The sequence below is a fragment of the Halteromyces radiatus genome (assembly GCF_025201355.1).
Source record: "Halteromyces radiatus strain CBS 162.75 chromosome Unknown BX664scaffold_5, whole genome shotgun sequence".
Classification (NCBI taxonomy): Eukaryota; Fungi; Mucoromycota; class Mucoromycetes; order Mucorales; family Cunninghamellaceae; genus Halteromyces; species Halteromyces radiatus.
The window spans coordinates 667,453-684,852 of NW_026251691.1; the positions used below are offsets into that span (position 1 = coordinate 667,453).

The following is a 17,400-nucleotide window of genomic DNA, read 5'->3' on the forward strand; positions in this document are numbered from 1 at the left end:
TGTGGGGAAAAAAAAATCCTAGAATAGGGCAACAGCAGCAATGATAAGAGAAACCATGGATACACCAGCACTGATACGAACAGGAGAGGAATCATTCTTTTTCTTACCACCAAATAGACTACGACCACCTGCGGCACCTGTAGCTGCTGCTCCACGACCACTAGCAGTTCCACGACCACCAGCACCAGGAGGAACATTAGGAGCAGGACCACTAGGGAAAGTTAAACTTTCCAAAGAAATAGGTGGATTCGCAGCAGAAGACGAGGAAGAGGCAACTGGTGAAGTGGGCATGGCTGATGATTGTTGTGGCTGTTGTTGTTGTGGTTGCTGTTGTGGTTGCTGTTGTGGTTGTTGTTGTGGTTGTTGTTGTGATGGTGGCTGTTGTGGTTGTTGTTGTTGTGGTGGTGGTTGTTGTGGTTGTTGTGGAGGAGATGGTGGTGATGATGATGATGAAGCAGGAGGAGGAGGAGCAGGAGCATCAGAGGATGATGTTGCAGCAGGGATTTGGCGAGAAGGTGCAGGTGTTTTAGGTGCAACATGAGTATCATCCTCTTCATCTTCTTCTTCTTCATCATCATGGTCCCCTTTTCGGCCTTTTTTAGCGCTACCATTGACTTGGTCTTCCTCTTCATCAATGTCATTTGATTGATCCGACGTGATTTTTTGATGGATAGATGGATGCTTGGATTCATCATCATCATCATCCTCCTCTTCATCTTCATCATCATCCTCTTCGTCTTCTTCCACTATTTTTTCCACTGGATTACTATCTTCATTGGCTGTGACCTTAAAGAACCGATTATGCACCATGTCTTGAGGTGATGCAGGACGGATCATATCTTTTAGAGACCCTTCCATTGGTCTATTTTGTTCCGCACAATTAGCCACTATTTACATGAAATAGAATTGGAAAGTAGAAGGAAAAAAAAAGTCATTAATTTGACATGATGGGACGATGAATGAATGATATATAATGGTGGATGATGCGATAAAAATGTTATACTTACCGCCAAGAATGGCCATAGTTACAAGGACAGCGGTATAAATTGATTTAGAGTGCATTATAAGAAATGATTACGCTTTCTATAAAGTACGATCTCAAGAAAGGAAAAGGATAGCAGAAAACGGCTATTTAATAAGACAGAAAATTGAAAAAAAAGGTAGGATTTTGTTGTTGTGTTTGTACTCTAGTTATATATATCCGACATTTGAATATCAACTTGAAGAATCCCTCAAAGAAAAAAAAAAAAAAAAAAAAAGAGACAACTCGTATCTGGACGTTTCTCTGTGTATGTATTCCATTAGATATGCTTCCTTTTTTTTTTGCATGAATCGGGAAAACTCCGCTATCGCCTGGACCAGGTGTTGGTTTGTGTATATGCATATCATATATATTTTAGCATTCCATTGTCATATCCCTAATATAAACAAACAATTCATTCATGACATTAGCAAATATATCAATAAAGGAAACATGATCGTCATCATAAAAAAAAAAGAGACAGAGTTTGAACTTTATCTTTTTTATTTTGGCAAACAGGATAAAACTAAAAAATAATAATAATAATAATAATAATAAATAACTACATGAAATAATAATAAAACAAATCAAATAAGAAGATATCATAGATGAATTGACTAACTAAAGAGGGAAAGGAAAAGTATGTCATCATCCTATCACAAATCAATCAAATCACCCTTCCACACTAAAAAATAATAATAATATAATAATTCAATTGTTGTTGTTGTTGCATTTTTCCCTCCTTTTTTTTATTCTTCTTAGTTTGTCGTACGAGTAAGATCGGCATCACTGTCCAATAATGTGGTTGTTGTCATATCTGTGGCTTTTCCTTTTCCCGCGCTTGCTTTTGCCAATTTTTGTTGTTTCGCCCATTGTTGTTGCTTTTGATAAATAAAAAAACCAAATTGAACCAATCGATGATAACAAACGACTGATGTCGAAAGGATACGTTGACCAACAATATGATACTGTTCCAACCAAGTTTGACATTGAGTTTGATGTTGTTGCAACCAAATTTGACCTTTTTCTTGTTGTACTTGAATCCATCTATCTACCTTTTCTTGATGTTCCAAGTAGAGTCTAGGCACGATAAAAGATATCAGAGTAACTATCATCACCATGGATTTGATAGAGAACATGCTGGCCAATGTCCACACTAAAAAAGAAATCATCACTGCCCGTCCTGATCGATAGCTATCTTCAATCAATACCAAGTCAACCAATTGACTCAATAATCCTTCAAAAAGATTCATCACTACATTGCAAGCGTGTTCTACTTGATCTTCGGTGAACCAAGTTCGTTTCTTTTCAATCACAAATCGATCACTAAAAAAAAAAAAAAAAAAAAAAAGGAGAGAGATTTAAAAAATGAATATCATTATCATGCGGATGATTATAATGTCTATTTACCTATGCGGGTGAAGAATGGTATCTGCAGGTTTGCCACTAAGTACACGATAACTGTGATAGTGAATATTGACATAAATCCAATTTAAAGATGCTACTATGGTAAATAATGCTGATGACAAGTAGAGTAAAGAGTAATAGCGCGTCATCCAAGTACCACCAAGGATAAAGCATAATACACCAGCACTTTGAGCAGGATTTTCCCAATAGATCAATGAATATGTCTTTATATTCAAGTAACCAGCAGGATCTAAATGAAACATTTCATCTTGTTATTTTTCATTCATCATCTTTTTTTTTTTTTTTAAATTACCATGAGCAAAGTAGACAGTAGGAGATTGATAAGGAAAGTTTTTGCTAATTTTAGTACTAGAAGGAGAAGTGACCATCATAGAAGTATCAATCATAGGTTTTGTCATTGGTTCTTGTAAAGTAGCTTTGATTTTTTTGTCTTCTTGTAATTTTTCTTCCATCATCATGGTTAACGTGTTTTCATCCATAGAAAGACGAGGAGAAGGAGCTATAATAATTGAATCGAGGAAGAAAACTTTTCCAATGAATATACAATCTATTTTATTTTCATAGATTTGATTTTTGACTTACGCGCAATACCTTCTGCAGGTGTTGTGGCAGTTGTTACATTGGCTTTTCCCATATATTTATGTCCATTACTAAACGAAGGAGAAAGAATATCCATCATTGTTGTTATTGTTTTTTTTTTGTTTAAGAAAAAATAAAAAGTGAAAGAAAAGTGAAAGAGAAGTAAAGAAAAGACAGAAAAAAAGTGATCATATAAAAGAAAGTGTCGGAATGTAAATTTTTCTCTCATGCCCTTCTCCTTTTTTTTTTTTGTTGCGAAACGAACAAAAAGATCGAATAAACATTTTACTATCTATAAAGGTATTTCTTTTGTTTACACTATTTAGCCACTTTGTTTACATGAAAAAGAATGGATCTTCATTTGATTACTCCTTAAAATTGAGGAGACTACCCAGCAATAGATTAGATTTGAAACTGAATTATATGATATTATATTTGATTTCAATGAGACCCACAGAAAAAAAAAATAAAACCAACAAGATATTCAGTTTAAAGTGTAACTCAATGAATCGTGATGTATTATTGGTGATTTGTATTTTTTTTTTTTATTATTGTATTGTAGGAGATTGAATAGGATTACTCTTTAGTCAGATCGATGATTGGCTATGGTTTCGCTTACTAAGGTCTCCGCACAGTTCTTTAGTATATTTAAAGAAAGGTTTTTCTTTCACCTTTTTTTCTTTTATACCAAATTATTATTAATATACATATCATGACTGAACCTGTAGACAATTTCTCCATTCACGGCAATTCCATAAAAGAGGTAAACAAATCTTCAAAGAAAAAAAAAAGATGATCATCATGTGTTCACGTGGTTTTCTTTTTTCTGTATCAGGTATATGATATCCCTATGTCTGCCATCAATCGGCCTTTACCTTCTTCATTAGAACGAGCCAAAGTTGAAGAAATGAAACAAAAACTAAATGATCCTGATCATCAATTGGATTTGACTCCTATTGTAAGTAACCAAAAAAAAAAAAAATTGAAGGAATATTAAAATGATGATGATATTTATAATATAATAGGACGTTCATCATGTTCATTATAAAGGTCAAGATTACTATTTCGCTTTTGGTGGATGCCATCGATGGGCAGCACACAAGGAACTTGGTAGATCAACCATCCGTGGTAAATTGATACAAACCCCTCCAGCAGTCATCAATACTTATTTAGGTGCTTCTTCCCCTTTCAAATAATACCCATCTATCATTTGTTATATTATCATCTTCTTCTTCAATAAACTAGTCCTTATTATTCCTCCATATTTCAATAAACATTCGTAGATCTTTTTTCTGGTTATGATTCCTGCATCATGTGATTGAATTTGACGACATAATATTTCATTGTTGGGTATACCTATAAAAGTATACATATAAAACTAAAAGTTTTCATAATAGTACAAGTATCATATGACATATGCAAAGCCTTTATTGTTGTTTATGTGAGTAATAAAATACATACAATATTCTTCATCCACACTATACTATATTTTGTCCTAATACTAATTCAAACTAATCCTTCAATACAATGACATGAGTTGTTTCCTTATTTGATTACTGATTATTCTGATCCATCCTTGTCCAAGTTTAGTATCATTGGTTGAAGATATATTCTACATCACGTTAAATCACATTAAGTTAGTCGGTTAAATACAATGTAATATACGATGATTGTTATCCATTGTTGTTCCAAATATAGTGCCATCAGTTGTAATTCCTAATATCATTTTTACTCTAATATACTATTGTAATATATTTTCCAAGCTAAAGGTATGAGACGTATTACAGTTGACAATGCTGTTCGTACAATAGTTGACAGGATTCAATCTAATGACTTCTCTTTATTGCATGGCAGAAAAAAAAAGTTAGACGACTTGATAATCAAAAAATTAGATTCATTTTTCTTCTTCTCTCTTTACCAGTTTCCATTTACCTTGCTTGTTGCATAGTATTGGTCGCACTTTGGGAAAAACACAAGTTTCGTTGCAAACAGTAATCATTCAGAGATAAAGAAATTTTTTTTTTAAAAAAAAAAAAGAAAAGAAAAGAAAGAAAAGACGGTAAAAGACAAGAAATAAAAAAAAAAAATACTTTGGTTGCTTTCAGCTCCGTTTTTGTATCACCATCTGAAGTCATTTGTATCACGCAGAAAAAGGATCGGCAATTGGAATTCCCTTCCGGTATACTCTGCAATGGCACAGTGATCATCCTTCATCATCCATCGTCATCTGTCGTCATTCATCATCATTAAATCGCCACTACGGATAACATACTTAAGAGTATCTTTTTTTTTCTCTCTCTCTGTGAAAAAGGTCAGATTAAGTGCTGATAAAATAATTAGAATATAGTTACAAGATAATAGCTTATTTTTTTTTTTAAAAAAAAGATGGTTTTTATTTGCTAAACTTTATAGAGTGATGTTCTAGTTTCAAAAAGTCTAATAGATTTAAGCAGCAACAGCGATGGCAAGACCAAGAAGACTTGCGATGGTACCAGCCAAGGAAGCGATACCAGTGTAGTTGTACCAATCAACATGGGAAACATAAGCGTTCTTTCCAGCATCTTTACAACATTTAATAAAAGGTTGGATGTATTCACTGTCAGGGTTGTAGTAAGCCCATTTACCACCAACAGCAGGCATATCACTGCTAAAGTAATACCAATTGGTGCTTCGTCCACATTCGTAACTAGGAGCAGTAGAATCCAATGATTTGCTTTCACCACACCACATAAAGTATCGTTGCTTTGCTTCAACAGCTTGGAAAGCAATAAAGAACAAAGCCAAAGAGAAGATGATTTGTTTAAGTTGCATGATGATGATCCAAAAATGAGTAAAGAGAAAGAATAAAGAAGAAGAAAAAAATCTAGTTACTCGCCTCCTTTTATTTTTTTTTTTCTCCACAGCCTCATAGCTTTTGATTTCCAAATGTAAAAAAAAAAAAAAAAAAAAAAAAAAAATTAAAGCGCGCCACAGCCACAGGTTAACATATTTTCCTGTCATTTAGTGATTTTCTGACTTTTCCTCAGTAATACTAATTATACTTCTGTTGATGATTGCTCTTATCCTATGATGATGATGATGATGATGATGATGGTATTGATGACGACGCCGCCATTGCACTACCAATAAAATAGGGTTCATGCAAACTACACCTACGCATAAAAATAACTCATAAGATGTAACCACGAAGAAAAGGAAATTTCCTCCCATTTCAACACTACTTGAATAATCTATAATCAGTTTTCATTACGAGTAACTACAGATATAGGATTACCTGGAATATTCAAAAAGATAAAAATAAAAATACTACTATTAGTATAGACCATTAGGCAACACATGATGCTAAACTCTTTTTAGTTTAAACTAACCGAGATTGTCCTTAATCAATCATTGTATTACCAATCAGTAATCAAACTATGATTCATTTTCATTAAAATGTTGCTTGTAGATACATCTGATGTTTAACATCTGATGTTTATGTCGATGAACCAAAAAAAAAAAAAAAAAGAAGGCCGGCAAAGGACTTGCAATCATAAAAAAAATCATTTCTCGTTTCATCAACGTTTAATTCATTAATTAAATGTTAATTCACATCATCATCTATTCCTTTTAAACAACTACCAAACATATTATCATTCATAATAATAATAATAGAAAGAAAGAATCATCTCAACATACTTTTTGAACTGCTTCTAACATTGATGTTATTTCAGCTGTGTCTGATCGGTTGTTAATCCTAACTTCAACAACTCAGAGAATTGATCTGCATGTCAATTTATTTGTCAATGAGAGTGTGAGATTGTGTAACCATAGAAATGACACAGAAATAGAAAAATATCCCTCATTACTTCGCTACTCGATCAATTCATAATATCTTTTTTTTTTAAAAAAAAAAGGATTGATTAGAGATGGGATTGTTTAATCATATATGAAAATGATTATAATCATATCTAAAACAAGTTGAAAATATATATGCACTGTACATTCTTTTTTTTTTTTTTTTTGTAAAGGACATCATATACAGCTCATCGCTTTTAACATCATTGTTTCAATTCATTAAATATCATTTTACATTTGTGCCTTCACAGCCACATATCATCAGTTATAGTATTCCACATCGCTTCTAAAAAACATCATCATCCATTTGCTGACTAGTGTAACTGTCCTTCACCTCGGTGCTTATTTTGAATTTGAAAACTAAGGAATACTGACGCCATTGTCGTCATCGTCAACAAAGACAATCATCAGCAACATCATCGAAAGATTATTGTACGAGTCATGATCATCATCAGTATCCTGCTACATACCATAAAAAAAGAAACGTTAGTAAAAATAGTTTAAGTTAGTGTGGGGAGGAGTCGGGATGTGGCTAGACAATTGGGACCAGAATTCAGGTACAGAAACCTTTTTTTTTTTTTTTTTTTTTTTTTTTTTTTTTTTTTTTACCTGTGGCTGTGGCGTGAGCTTTTTTTTTTATTTTCCTTTTCCTTTCTTTTTTTTTTTAAATACACATATATGGAAATTGAGATCTATGAGGCTGTGAATGATAAAAAAAAAAAAGAAATGAGGTATAAAAGGGAAAAGGAACGATCATCCATACCTTTTTTTTTCTTTATTACCTAGTAGATATATTGATCATCATGCAACTCAAACAAATCATCTTCTCTTTGGCTTTGTTCTTTATTGCTTTCCAAGCTGTTGAAGCAAAGAACCGCTACTTTATGTGGTGTGGTGAAAGCAAATCATTGGATTCTACTGCACCTAGTTACGAATGTGGACGAAGCACCAATTGGTATTACTTTAGTAGCAATATGCCTGCTGTTGGTGGTAAATGGGCTTATTACAACCCTGACAGTGAATACATCAAGCCCTTCGCTAAATGTTGTCAAGATGCTGGAAAGAACGCCTATGTTTCTCATGTTGATTGGTACAACTACACTGGTATCTCTTCCTTGGCTGGTACCATTGCCGGTATTCTTAGTTTGGGCATTGCTTTGGTGGCTGCTTAAAAAAATAGACTCATAGACTATCATAATAAATTTGAATAAAGAAATGTCATTTTTTTTTTTCATAATGATGGATGATAATGTACAAGTATGAATGAGTATAGCAAATTCGATTTCCGATAAATCAAAATAGTGTTATTTTTCTTTTCCATCCTATTTCTTTTCCTTCCTTTTTCTTTTTATTACACATCACTTTTTTTTTCTCACCCTTATTCTAATTTTATCCGAAGCTTGCTCATCTTCTTGTTGGATTCTTTTCCATGAGAAAATTATATAGTGTTTAACATTACCTTTGGGAATTGCCGTTCACGCGTCTACGTTAAAGGAAGGAAATGGTAACAAAGGAAAAAAAAAAAAGATATAACGTGGTTATGATTCTTTCTTTTTTTTTTTTTTGGAAACAACTCTTTAGATCCACAGCGTCGTATTCATCTCCACTGCTTTCAGTCACTTCTCGCGCTTTGTGGTAAGTAACCCCTTTTCTCTTTCCTTTCTCTCTCTCTTTTTTTTTAATATACTCTGATTCTTGACTAACACTTCTTTTTTTGTGATGCAAAAAGATCAAATTGGTGATCATTTTTCCCTTCTTTTTTTTTATGATGCATATTTATAGAACAGAATAGGATACGGCAAGGTAGATATTATGATTGGATGAATCGGATGCATATAAGAAGATCAACTAGACAAATACACGACTGGATTCATTGGGCATATATACAACAGGATTGGCTAGAAGGACAGATGACAGGATTGAACTAGACAAGAAGAGCAAGTGAAACTTGAACAAGTATTATATTTTTTTGTTGGTGATCCTCTTGTTGACTTTCTCATCTCGACCTACTTCTGGAAAGACTTTTATACATAGTTATTCTATATAATATACGATCTCTTTGTTAATAAAATCATATTGATATTTTATTGTTTTATTTTATTGTCATCATCATTGGCTTTCGTGTACTCATTCATTGTTATTAACATCAAGACACCACGAGGAAGTTACGAAAATAACCAAATAGGGTGAAAAAAATCAAATATGGCTAGTATTCGACATATGAATTGATCATCACAAGAATATGTGGCTATGACCCGCCTTTTTTTAATATACTTATATAGAAATAAAGATGTATGATATGAGGCTGTGGAAAAAAAAAAAAAAAAAAGAAATATAAAATGGACAGAAAACAAGACGTTCATACAACTTTATTCTCTCTCTTTGATCGCTTTCGAATCATTATCATGCAACTCAAACAAATCATCTTCTCTTTGGCTTTGTTCTTTATTGCTTTCCAAGCTGTTGAAGCAAAGACACGTTATTTTATGTGGTGTGGAGATACCGCATCATTGGATTCTACTGCTCCAAGTTATGATTGTGGAACAAGCACCAACTGGTATTACTTTGGTAGTGATATGCCTGCTGTTGGTGGTAAATGGGCTTATTACAATCCTGATAGTCAATACATTCAACCTTTCATTCAATGTTGTCAAGATGCTGGAAAGAACGCTTACACCTCCAATGTTGATTGGGACAACTACACTGGTATCGCTTCCTTGGCTGGTGACATCGCCGGTATCCTCAGTCTGGCTATCGCTTTGGCAGGTTAAAACGTTATGGATGGCTAAAGTTGACACATCTTTTGATAAAATGATATGAATATATATAATTTGAAATAGTTTTAATGTCTATGTAACTAGTCTCTTTTCTCATTATTTCAATATTAAACTCTATATTCTCGAAAAAAAAAAATGGCTCACATATATTCATTATGTAATGGTAGATGATATGATTTAATGATGGCATGAGGTGTGATTCATTTAAAGGTTTGCCAAACTTCAGTAGCATGACTTTGGTTGATTCAAGTTTTAGTTGCGATAAGAAGATATGAGTTTGAATATTTTAACTGTAAAAAAATCCAAAAGAAAAAAAAAGTTATTTCTTCCCTCTTTCTTTTTATTTCTCATTACCTTTTCTTCTTCCTATACTTTTTTTTGGAAGCATATTATTTATCCTCTCTCTCTCCTTTTTTTTTTTTTTTTTAGATTGTTGCTAGTCATGTCTTCATATACCTTATAACTGGCGATTTGCAATGAACTCAATTGAGCAAAGGTAATGTCAAGAAAGGAACGTGATGAACTGAACTCAATTTATGATATTAATCTATTTTTATTTTTATTCTTGTTCTTTCTTTCTTTTTGACAATACAGTTAATGTTTATAGTGAATGGTGTCTTACTTTGCCTTTATTGGTTCTTGTCATTTTCTGTTTCTCTGTGGTAAGTTGCTTCTCCCCACCCCGTTCTTCATCTTTTCTCAATAATTACTTTTTTATGGCTCTCATTATTTTTATTTTTACTTTTTTGATATTATATATATCTTTGACTCTTCTAGTTCCTCCCTCATTCACTTTTTTCTTTGCCTTCCTCTCAACTCATTTATATTTACCTTTTTTTTTTTATTTTTCTATGTAAATTTATTAGGAATAGAATGATAAATGACGTGAAACTGGATCAGTTGAATGGGTATAAAATAAGAATGGATGATCGGCGGCTTTCAACTGAATGGGTGTAGTACAGGATCAACAGGATGGGAGTACAACAACACCAATAAATTGGATCAACGACAGAATTCTACTAGACAAGAAAGGCAACTTAATTTGGCGAAATTATCCTTTTTGGCGATCTTTTCTGTTTTGGTGAACCTCTTCTTCATCTGGATGTTATTGTTCCCGTTGACTAGTTATCGTTTACGATATATATTATTACATTATCTCTTTAAATTCTTCTTTAATAAAATTAATACGCCTTTTTTTCCCACCTTTTTCACTATGGTCATGATCCGTTATTATTTGTTATCATTCTATGCCAATATTGTCAATCATCATCATCATCATCAGGCGTCATTATAGGGATACAGGTACATGAAGTGTCATACAGATATTTATACGAACCAATAGTTCACCATCATCAGGACATCACGAGAAAAATATAAAAGTGGTAAGTAAGGTGGAAAAAAAATCAAATATGGCTAGTTTCTGATACCTAAATTATTCATTAGAGGAAAATGTTTTAAAGTATCTGTGGCTATGATTGCGCTTTTTTTTAATATACTTATATAGAAATAAAGAAGTATGAGGCTGTGGAAAAAAAAAAAGAAATATAAAATGGACAGAAAACAAGACGTTCATACAACTTTATTCTCTCTCTTTAGTCGCTTTCGAATCATTATCATGCAACTTAAACAAATCATCTTCTCTTTGGCTTTGTTCTTTATTGCTTTCCAAGCTGTTGAAGCAAAGACACGTTATTTTATGTGGTGTGGAGATACCGCATCATTGGATTCTACTGCTCCAAGCTATGATTGTGGAACAAGCACCAACTGGTATTACTTTGGTAGTGATATGCCTGCTGTTGGTGGTAAATGGGCTTATTACAATCCTGATAGTCAATACATTCAACCTTTCATTCAATGTTGTCAAGATGCTGGAAAGAATGCTTACACTTCCAATGTTGATTGGGACAACTACACTGGTATCGCTTCCTTGGCTGGTACCATCGCAAGTATTCTTGGTCTAGCTATCGCTTTGGCTGGTTAAATCCTTTAGTTTTCTACAAGATAAACCATCATTTTATCAATTACAATAAAAACGTTTTTTTTTTTTTTTTTGAAAAAAAAAGGTCTTCATAGTTTAAAAGTGCTCTCTTTTTATTAATGGTTGATCACAGCGTAATATATTGCCAATCAAGATTATTTGTTTTATTTAAATGAGAATAAAAAAAAAAGATAATAAAATATAAAACACTAACTAAGATATTAAACTACTGAATAAACTAATATCTATGATAAAGAAGTAGAAAGATACTTTTTTCCTAACTTGTCATTTTTTGTCCAATAGAAAGGCTGTTATAATATCTAGTTGTCATATTATCTATCTATTATATTTTACACAGAAAGAGTAAGAAAAAGAAAAGATAGTTCATAGTATGAGAAACTAAAAGGAAAAAGAAGTAAGTATATAGTAAGTATAGAATGTATGATATAGATTAGTAATGTATAATGGTAACTTACAATGTTCATTGGTTAAGTAAAAAAAAAAAAAATAATAAGAAAAAAAAGCAAAAGGAAAAAAAAAAGGTGAGAGCGCGCCAATTTTTTTTTTTTCTTGTCAGAGCTTGGTCCAATTTTTCCATTGTCTCCAACAATCTTTTTTTTTTTTCAATCTCCCAGATTTTTTTTCTTTTTGATCTCGACCAACTTTTTTTTTTTGAGATTGGAACCTCCAGACTTTTTTTGATCCAACACCTCCCACATTGACCGGACATTGAATTATACCATTTATGGAAAACACTTATGAATAAACTAGAATAGATGAATAAATAATAATAATAATAATCATAATCATACTAATAATAAGATGATGATGATATAAAGATAAACTTTATTAAAGAAGAAGAAGAAGAATATAAAAATAATATAATAGCTATCATTAAAAAAACTATAGAAAAGATGTCATCTATTTACACACAAATTGATTTCCCTTTCCAGTTGTTGTTAATAATACAGTTGCATTAGTTATTCATCCTTTTCATGTATCCAATTTTCATTTGGTTCTGTGATCTGTATATATAGGATGATGATGCATCAAAGAAATAAAAAAAGAAAGAAGAAAAAGAGAATGAGAATGAGAATCATATTTTAAATATTCTTTTTCTTTTCTTTTTTTTTATATCTCACTTTGAATACACTAATTGACCGTACTTGAAAATGATCATAACAATTGAGTAATAGTAACATAATAAGACTGATGGACGATGTATCATGACAACCTATCGATTCAATAAATAAATGTTTAATGGTTGATGTGTATAATATATATTCCACACTGTAGTTGGAACTTATACCAATAACAGTTGAAGAATGACAATGATAGTAATGATAACGATATCAATTTCCACGAGGATAACTAACTGATGAGAATTTCAAACCATCTTGATAAGATAGGATGCCTTTATAGAAAATAGAGTAACATATAAGCAGCTAAACTTGTATTTGTAACATTACCCATCAACAAAAAAAAAAAAAAAAGGAAAAGAAAAGATGATATTAATGATTGACAAGTCCTTCATTATCGTATTTTACGTCTTACCTTCAAATATAATATCCTTGATTATGTTTTGTTTGTGCTTAATAACCATAATTGATATATAGGTTCAATAGCCTTTCTATTGGCATGATACTGGAACACTACTGAGAAAAAAAAAGGAAAGAATGAGAATCGCAGCCATACCTAAATCACTTGCTATTTTACTATTTCTTTTTTTTTCCTTTCGAATTATAGTAGTACCTCTGATAGTTATAGTCCCATTGTTATAGTTTCATGATCTGTTGAATATATATTGAGAATTCAGTTTGTAAAGAAGAGTTCAGAGATGATATTTCTATAGCAAGATAAAAAAAAAAAAAAAAAAAAGAGAGAGAGAGAATTTAGTTAACAAATATATAAAGTTCCTTTTATTATATCTTTACTTACTTTTTATACAAAATAGAAAAAGAATAAGTTTATAAAAGTAGTGATAAGGAAGAAAAAGAAGAAGAAAGTGTGAGAAAATCAAAAAATGTGAGGTCTATTTTATATAACCTCATGAATTAAGCCTTTCCTTTTTTGGATGTTCAACTACCGCTTTTCATAATTTATATTCATTACTTGAATTATTTTGTTATTATCAGGTAATCAATTTATAATATAATGTGATTTATTCTAAATGAATGCAATTGATGTTTCATCAGATTAATAAAAAGTCGTTCAAATTGATTATATAATTTATATGCTTGATATTACTTTTTCTTTTAATCTCTCTTTACTATCGTAGTTATTCAAAGTTCAAATGAATACAGTACAACAGATGTGATAAATAAGTGATAAAGACATTCAACTAATATATCATCATCATGATCTTTAATCTATCAATTCACTCCTTTTTGTATATAAAAACGGAATTAAACCTATGTGATTCCTTATGATTGGTTGATTTGATTTGCAGGATTTTTTAAACTGGCTCCGATCAGGTAGACATATAAAATAATCTTTTCTTTTTTTTCTTTCTTTTTTCATTTCTTTCTTTCTTTACTTTTTTATATTTTTATTGTTTATTAAAATACGATAATGCTTCTATCATCATCAACATCCAATCAAGTGTCAACAACAATTACAGGATCTTTGACGATAAATGTCGCTATCATTAGAACAGCGTAAATGAACCTGATCCTCTTTATATAATATCGGCCAAGAGGCTTTAGATGTCAAGCAAGTAGCATTCTATTTGGACCTACAAATAGTTTTGAAGAATTTTTGGGAAATGGGGGTGAAAGCTTCACATATAGCGGCAAGCGAAGAAGATGCCCTAACGCCATTCAAGGTATGGAAAAGTGAAAGAAGAATATTTAAAAAGGACAGATACTGACTTTTTTTTTAAGAAGATTCAAAGGCAATCATTTGGCACACTGTCACATTTTTATGTCAAGAAACAATCAAGAGTCAAGAATATCTATTGTGACCAAGCAGACCACATTGGTAAGATACCTCATTGGACGGAAACAGCAAGATGCCTTTTTATGGTGACGCTGTGAACTAAGTTTTATTCTTTTTTTTTTTTTTTTTTTAACTTCTCTGGGACTTTTTCTTTTTAGTAAATTATATTTGTATTGAATAGTTGAAATAGTGTATTTTCAGTGAGGGATATCACTGATAAAACGTCAACAGTCATCCTCTGGAATAAACATCATCTTTTTTTTTTTTTTTTTTTTTGAATGTATTGTTAGCGTGAATGGGCTATCTTTGATGTAGCGCACGGTACCTGAAAAGTAAATCTATATTTTTATTGAATTATCAGGGCAGGGTTGATCCAATGCATGAATTTCTTTTTAATAACCGACGAGGCTTATTTTTGTTTGTGACTTGAATCCAAAAGGTTTGATTTTTTTTTTCTGGCTGAGATTTTCTCTTCTTTTTTTTTTTTTTTTTCTTCCTCTTCCTATCTAGATCATTGGACAAAAGGAAACTTTTTTTACAAACATGGCATACACAGAAACTGCTGTCAAACGAAAGGAAGGACCTGAAGTCCATACTGAACAACCAAAGAAATCCAAAATAGGTAAATCAACAATCTAAAACAAACAAAAAAAAAAAGAATAAATGAATTGAACCTAATTGATATCTCTTTCACTGATGGTATTGTTGATCTTGATAGAATCTCGAAAGGAACAAAAGAATACTCGTTTGGAACGCAAAGCACATGATCGTAGTTTTGATATGATTACTGAAGCTAAAAAAGTGTGGGAACAATTACGACGTGGTGATATCAAAAGAGAAGAACAAAAGCAATTAATGGAAAAAATGATGTCTATTATTCAAGGACGTGTACAAGACGTAGGTGAAAAACTCTTTTTTTTTTTTCTCTTTTATACAAACAAGTGATAATAACCTTCCTTTTTTTTTTATTAGGTTATTTTCAAACATGATGCTTCTCGTATTATTCAAACCTGTTTGAAGAAGGGTAATGGTGAACAACGTAATCAAATCACAGAAGAACTCAAGGGAAAATATGAAACTTTGGCAAAATCTATGTATGGCAAGTTTATTGTTCTTAAGGCCTTAGAATATTGGTAAACAAATAAACGAGAAATCAAAGAAAATGTATCACTAACTTAACAATCTTTTTTTTTTTTTTTTTGCTAGTCATTGGCAAAGAGATAGTATCTTATCCGAATTCCGTACTCATGTTCGCAAAATGATTCGACACAAGGAAGCATCGGCAGTGATTGAAGGATTTTATGCTCAATTCTCAACGGCAGCACAACGAAATGAATTATTGGCGGAATTCTATGGTCCTGAAATGACATTGTTCAATCATGGTGGAGCCAGCAAATCTTTGGAGGCTCTTTTGGAAACTATGCCTGAAAAAAAGGAACCAGTACTCAAGTATATGTATGATGTATTGAAGGGATGTCTTGACAAGGGAACATTGGTCCACAGTATTGTTCACAAGCCATTATTACAATTCTTGACTTTGGCGGATGCAAAGAGTCGTGATGAATTAATGTCTTTGCTCAGGGATAATCTTCAAGATATGGTACACACTCGTGAGGGCGCTCGCGTTGCCATGCTTTGCTTATCATATTCGACTCCAAAGGATAAGAAAACTATTATCAAGGCCTTCAAACCCTTCCTCAGCAAGATTGCTCAAGATGAATATGGATACCTTGTATTATTACGTTTAGTAGATGTGACGGATGATACCGTTTTGGTTTCAAAGGCGGTTGTGGATGTAAGTAATAAGAATAGTAAGAATGATGGATACTAATTATATATATATTATATATTAGGAACTTTGCAAGCACGCCAAAGAATTGTTTGCTGATAAGTTTGGTCGTCGATTCTTTTTATACATCTTGACTGGACGAAATACCCGGTACTTATCTTCCGAAACTGTACAACAATTGATAGCAGGTGATGAAATCAGTACTAGCAAGAAAGATCTCAAAGTCAAGGCTAGCGAATTGTTGAATGCCTGCTCTCCTTCTTTAATTAAAATGGTGAAGAATGATGCTGCTGTCTTGATGAGGGAAAAATTATCTTCTCAAGTTGTACAAGAAATCATGCTTCATGCTGTTGGTAAAATTGGTTTTTCAAAAAAAAAAAAAAAAAAAAAAAAAAAGGACATACAGAATTCAACTCATTTCTTTTTTTTTTTTATTTTATATATTATAGGTGACAAATCGGAAGCCATCGATGCTATTTTGGAATTGGCTGGTGAAAACATTGAAAAGGAAAATCATGTGATGGAACATCGATTTGCCAATCGTATCATCAAGGCTATGGTGAAAGCTGATTCATCAGAAACTGAAAATGATAAAGGTATATAAATATTGATTAAATTACAAAAATGATTTTATTAATTTACTTATTATTTATTTATTTATTTAGCTGTGGAACCTTTAGAATTTGCACCCAAATTGTTAGAGGTGATCCGACCCAATTTGACTCATTTTGCTACGAATTTTGGTAGCTTTGTTGTACTCGCTCTTGCTGAAGAACCATCCACTGCCAAAGAAGTCAAGAATGTGCTCAAGAAATCAAAGAAAGATATCAAACAAGCAGCTGATGATAAGAATGTTGGTGCTGAAAAACTATTGGCTTTACTTTAGTGTGATAGATAGTTTCTTATTTGTTATATAGAATCGATTCATCTTTTTTTTTTTTTATTATTTTATATTTTTTTTACATCTGGTTATATTCTACATCTCTCTTTCTCTTTTTTTTTTTTTTTTTTACTATGTTTTATTATACTTTTTTTGTTTTGTACTTTTTATATC

The 17,400-nt window shown here is 31.8% G+C and overlaps 8 protein-coding genes across 8 annotated transcripts; 5 read left to right on the top strand and 3 right to left on the bottom strand.

The window, feature by feature from the left end:
- Positions 1 to 18: 18 nt before the first annotated feature.
- Positions 19 to 1,062, bottom strand: BX664DRAFT_315447 (uncharacterized protein; the record flags this gene model as incomplete). The annotated part of the gene is made up of 2 exons (XM_051542684.1): positions 19 to 887; positions 1,008 to 1,062. 2 exons carry the CDS (start codon positions 1,060 to 1,062, stop codon positions 19 to 21), a joined length of 924 nt encoding a protein of 307 aa, XP_051398900.1.
- Positions 1,063 to 1,597: 535 nt separating this feature from the next.
- On the bottom strand, positions 1,598 to 3,156 carry BX664DRAFT_386677 (Reticulon-domain-containing protein). Its single transcript, XM_051549339.1, has 4 exons — positions 3,032 to 3,156; positions 2,742 to 2,948; positions 2,432 to 2,678; positions 1,598 to 2,347 (listed from the first exon to the last, which is right to left on the bottom strand). Exons 1-4 carry the CDS (start codon positions 3,126 to 3,128, stop codon positions 1,780 to 1,782), a joined length of 1,119 nt encoding a protein of 372 aa, XP_051398901.1. The 5' UTR covers positions 3,129 to 3,156; the 3' UTR covers positions 1,598 to 1,779.
- A 574-nt stretch (positions 3,157 to 3,730) lies between these two features.
- On the top strand, positions 3,731 to 4,268 carry BX664DRAFT_335271 (ParB/Sulfiredoxin). Its single transcript, XM_051545871.1, has 3 exons — positions 3,731 to 3,791; positions 3,864 to 3,986; positions 4,054 to 4,268. The coding sequence occupies exons 1-3, from the start codon at positions 3,741 to 3,743 to the stop codon at positions 4,222 to 4,224; spliced, it is 345 nt and encodes a 114-aa protein (XP_051398902.1). The 5' UTR covers positions 3,731 to 3,740; the 3' UTR covers positions 4,225 to 4,268.
- Positions 4,269 to 5,416: 1,148 nt separating this feature from the next.
- Positions 5,417 to 5,840, bottom strand: BX664DRAFT_335273 (uncharacterized protein; the record flags this gene model as incomplete). Its single annotated transcript, XM_051545872.1, has 1 exon — positions 5,417 to 5,840. A coding segment is annotated over one exon (367 nt), but the record flags the coding sequence as incomplete, so codon positions are not given.
- Positions 5,841 to 7,658: 1,818 nt separating this feature from the next.
- On the top strand, positions 7,659 to 8,793 carry BX664DRAFT_386680 (uncharacterized protein; the record flags this gene model as incomplete). Its single annotated transcript, XM_051549340.1, has 3 exons — positions 7,659 to 7,999; positions 8,447 to 8,500; positions 8,648 to 8,793. The coding sequence occupies exons 1-3, from the start codon at positions 7,669 to 7,671 to the stop codon at positions 8,791 to 8,793; spliced, it is 531 nt and encodes a 176-aa protein (XP_051398904.1). The 5' UTR covers positions 7,659 to 7,668.
- Positions 8,794 to 9,270: 477 nt separating this feature from the next.
- On the top strand, positions 9,271 to 10,761 carry BX664DRAFT_386681 (uncharacterized protein; the record flags this gene model as incomplete). Its single annotated transcript, XM_051549341.1, has 3 exons — positions 9,271 to 9,631; positions 10,250 to 10,304; positions 10,509 to 10,761. 3 exons carry the CDS (start codon positions 9,271 to 9,273, stop codon positions 10,597 to 10,599), a joined length of 507 nt encoding a protein of 168 aa, XP_051398905.1. The 3' UTR covers positions 10,600 to 10,761.
- A 495-nt stretch (positions 10,762 to 11,256) lies between these two features.
- On the top strand, positions 11,257 to 11,674 carry BX664DRAFT_335276 (uncharacterized protein; the record flags this gene model as incomplete). Its single annotated transcript, XM_051545873.1, has 1 exon — positions 11,257 to 11,674. A coding segment is annotated over one exon (367 nt), but the record flags the coding sequence as incomplete, so codon positions are not given.
- A 3,365-nt stretch (positions 11,675 to 15,039) lies between these two features.
- BX664DRAFT_153619 (armadillo-type protein) lies at positions 15,040 to 17,326 on the top strand. Its single transcript, XM_051539906.1, has 7 exons — positions 15,040 to 15,179; positions 15,276 to 15,454; positions 15,530 to 15,690; positions 15,764 to 16,352; positions 16,411 to 16,699; positions 16,796 to 16,942; positions 17,012 to 17,326. Exons 1-7 carry the CDS (start codon positions 15,101 to 15,103, stop codon positions 17,230 to 17,232), a joined length of 1,665 nt encoding a protein of 554 aa, XP_051398907.1. The 5' UTR covers positions 15,040 to 15,100; the 3' UTR covers positions 17,233 to 17,326.
- The last annotated feature ends 74 nt before the right edge of the window (positions 17,327 to 17,400 follow it).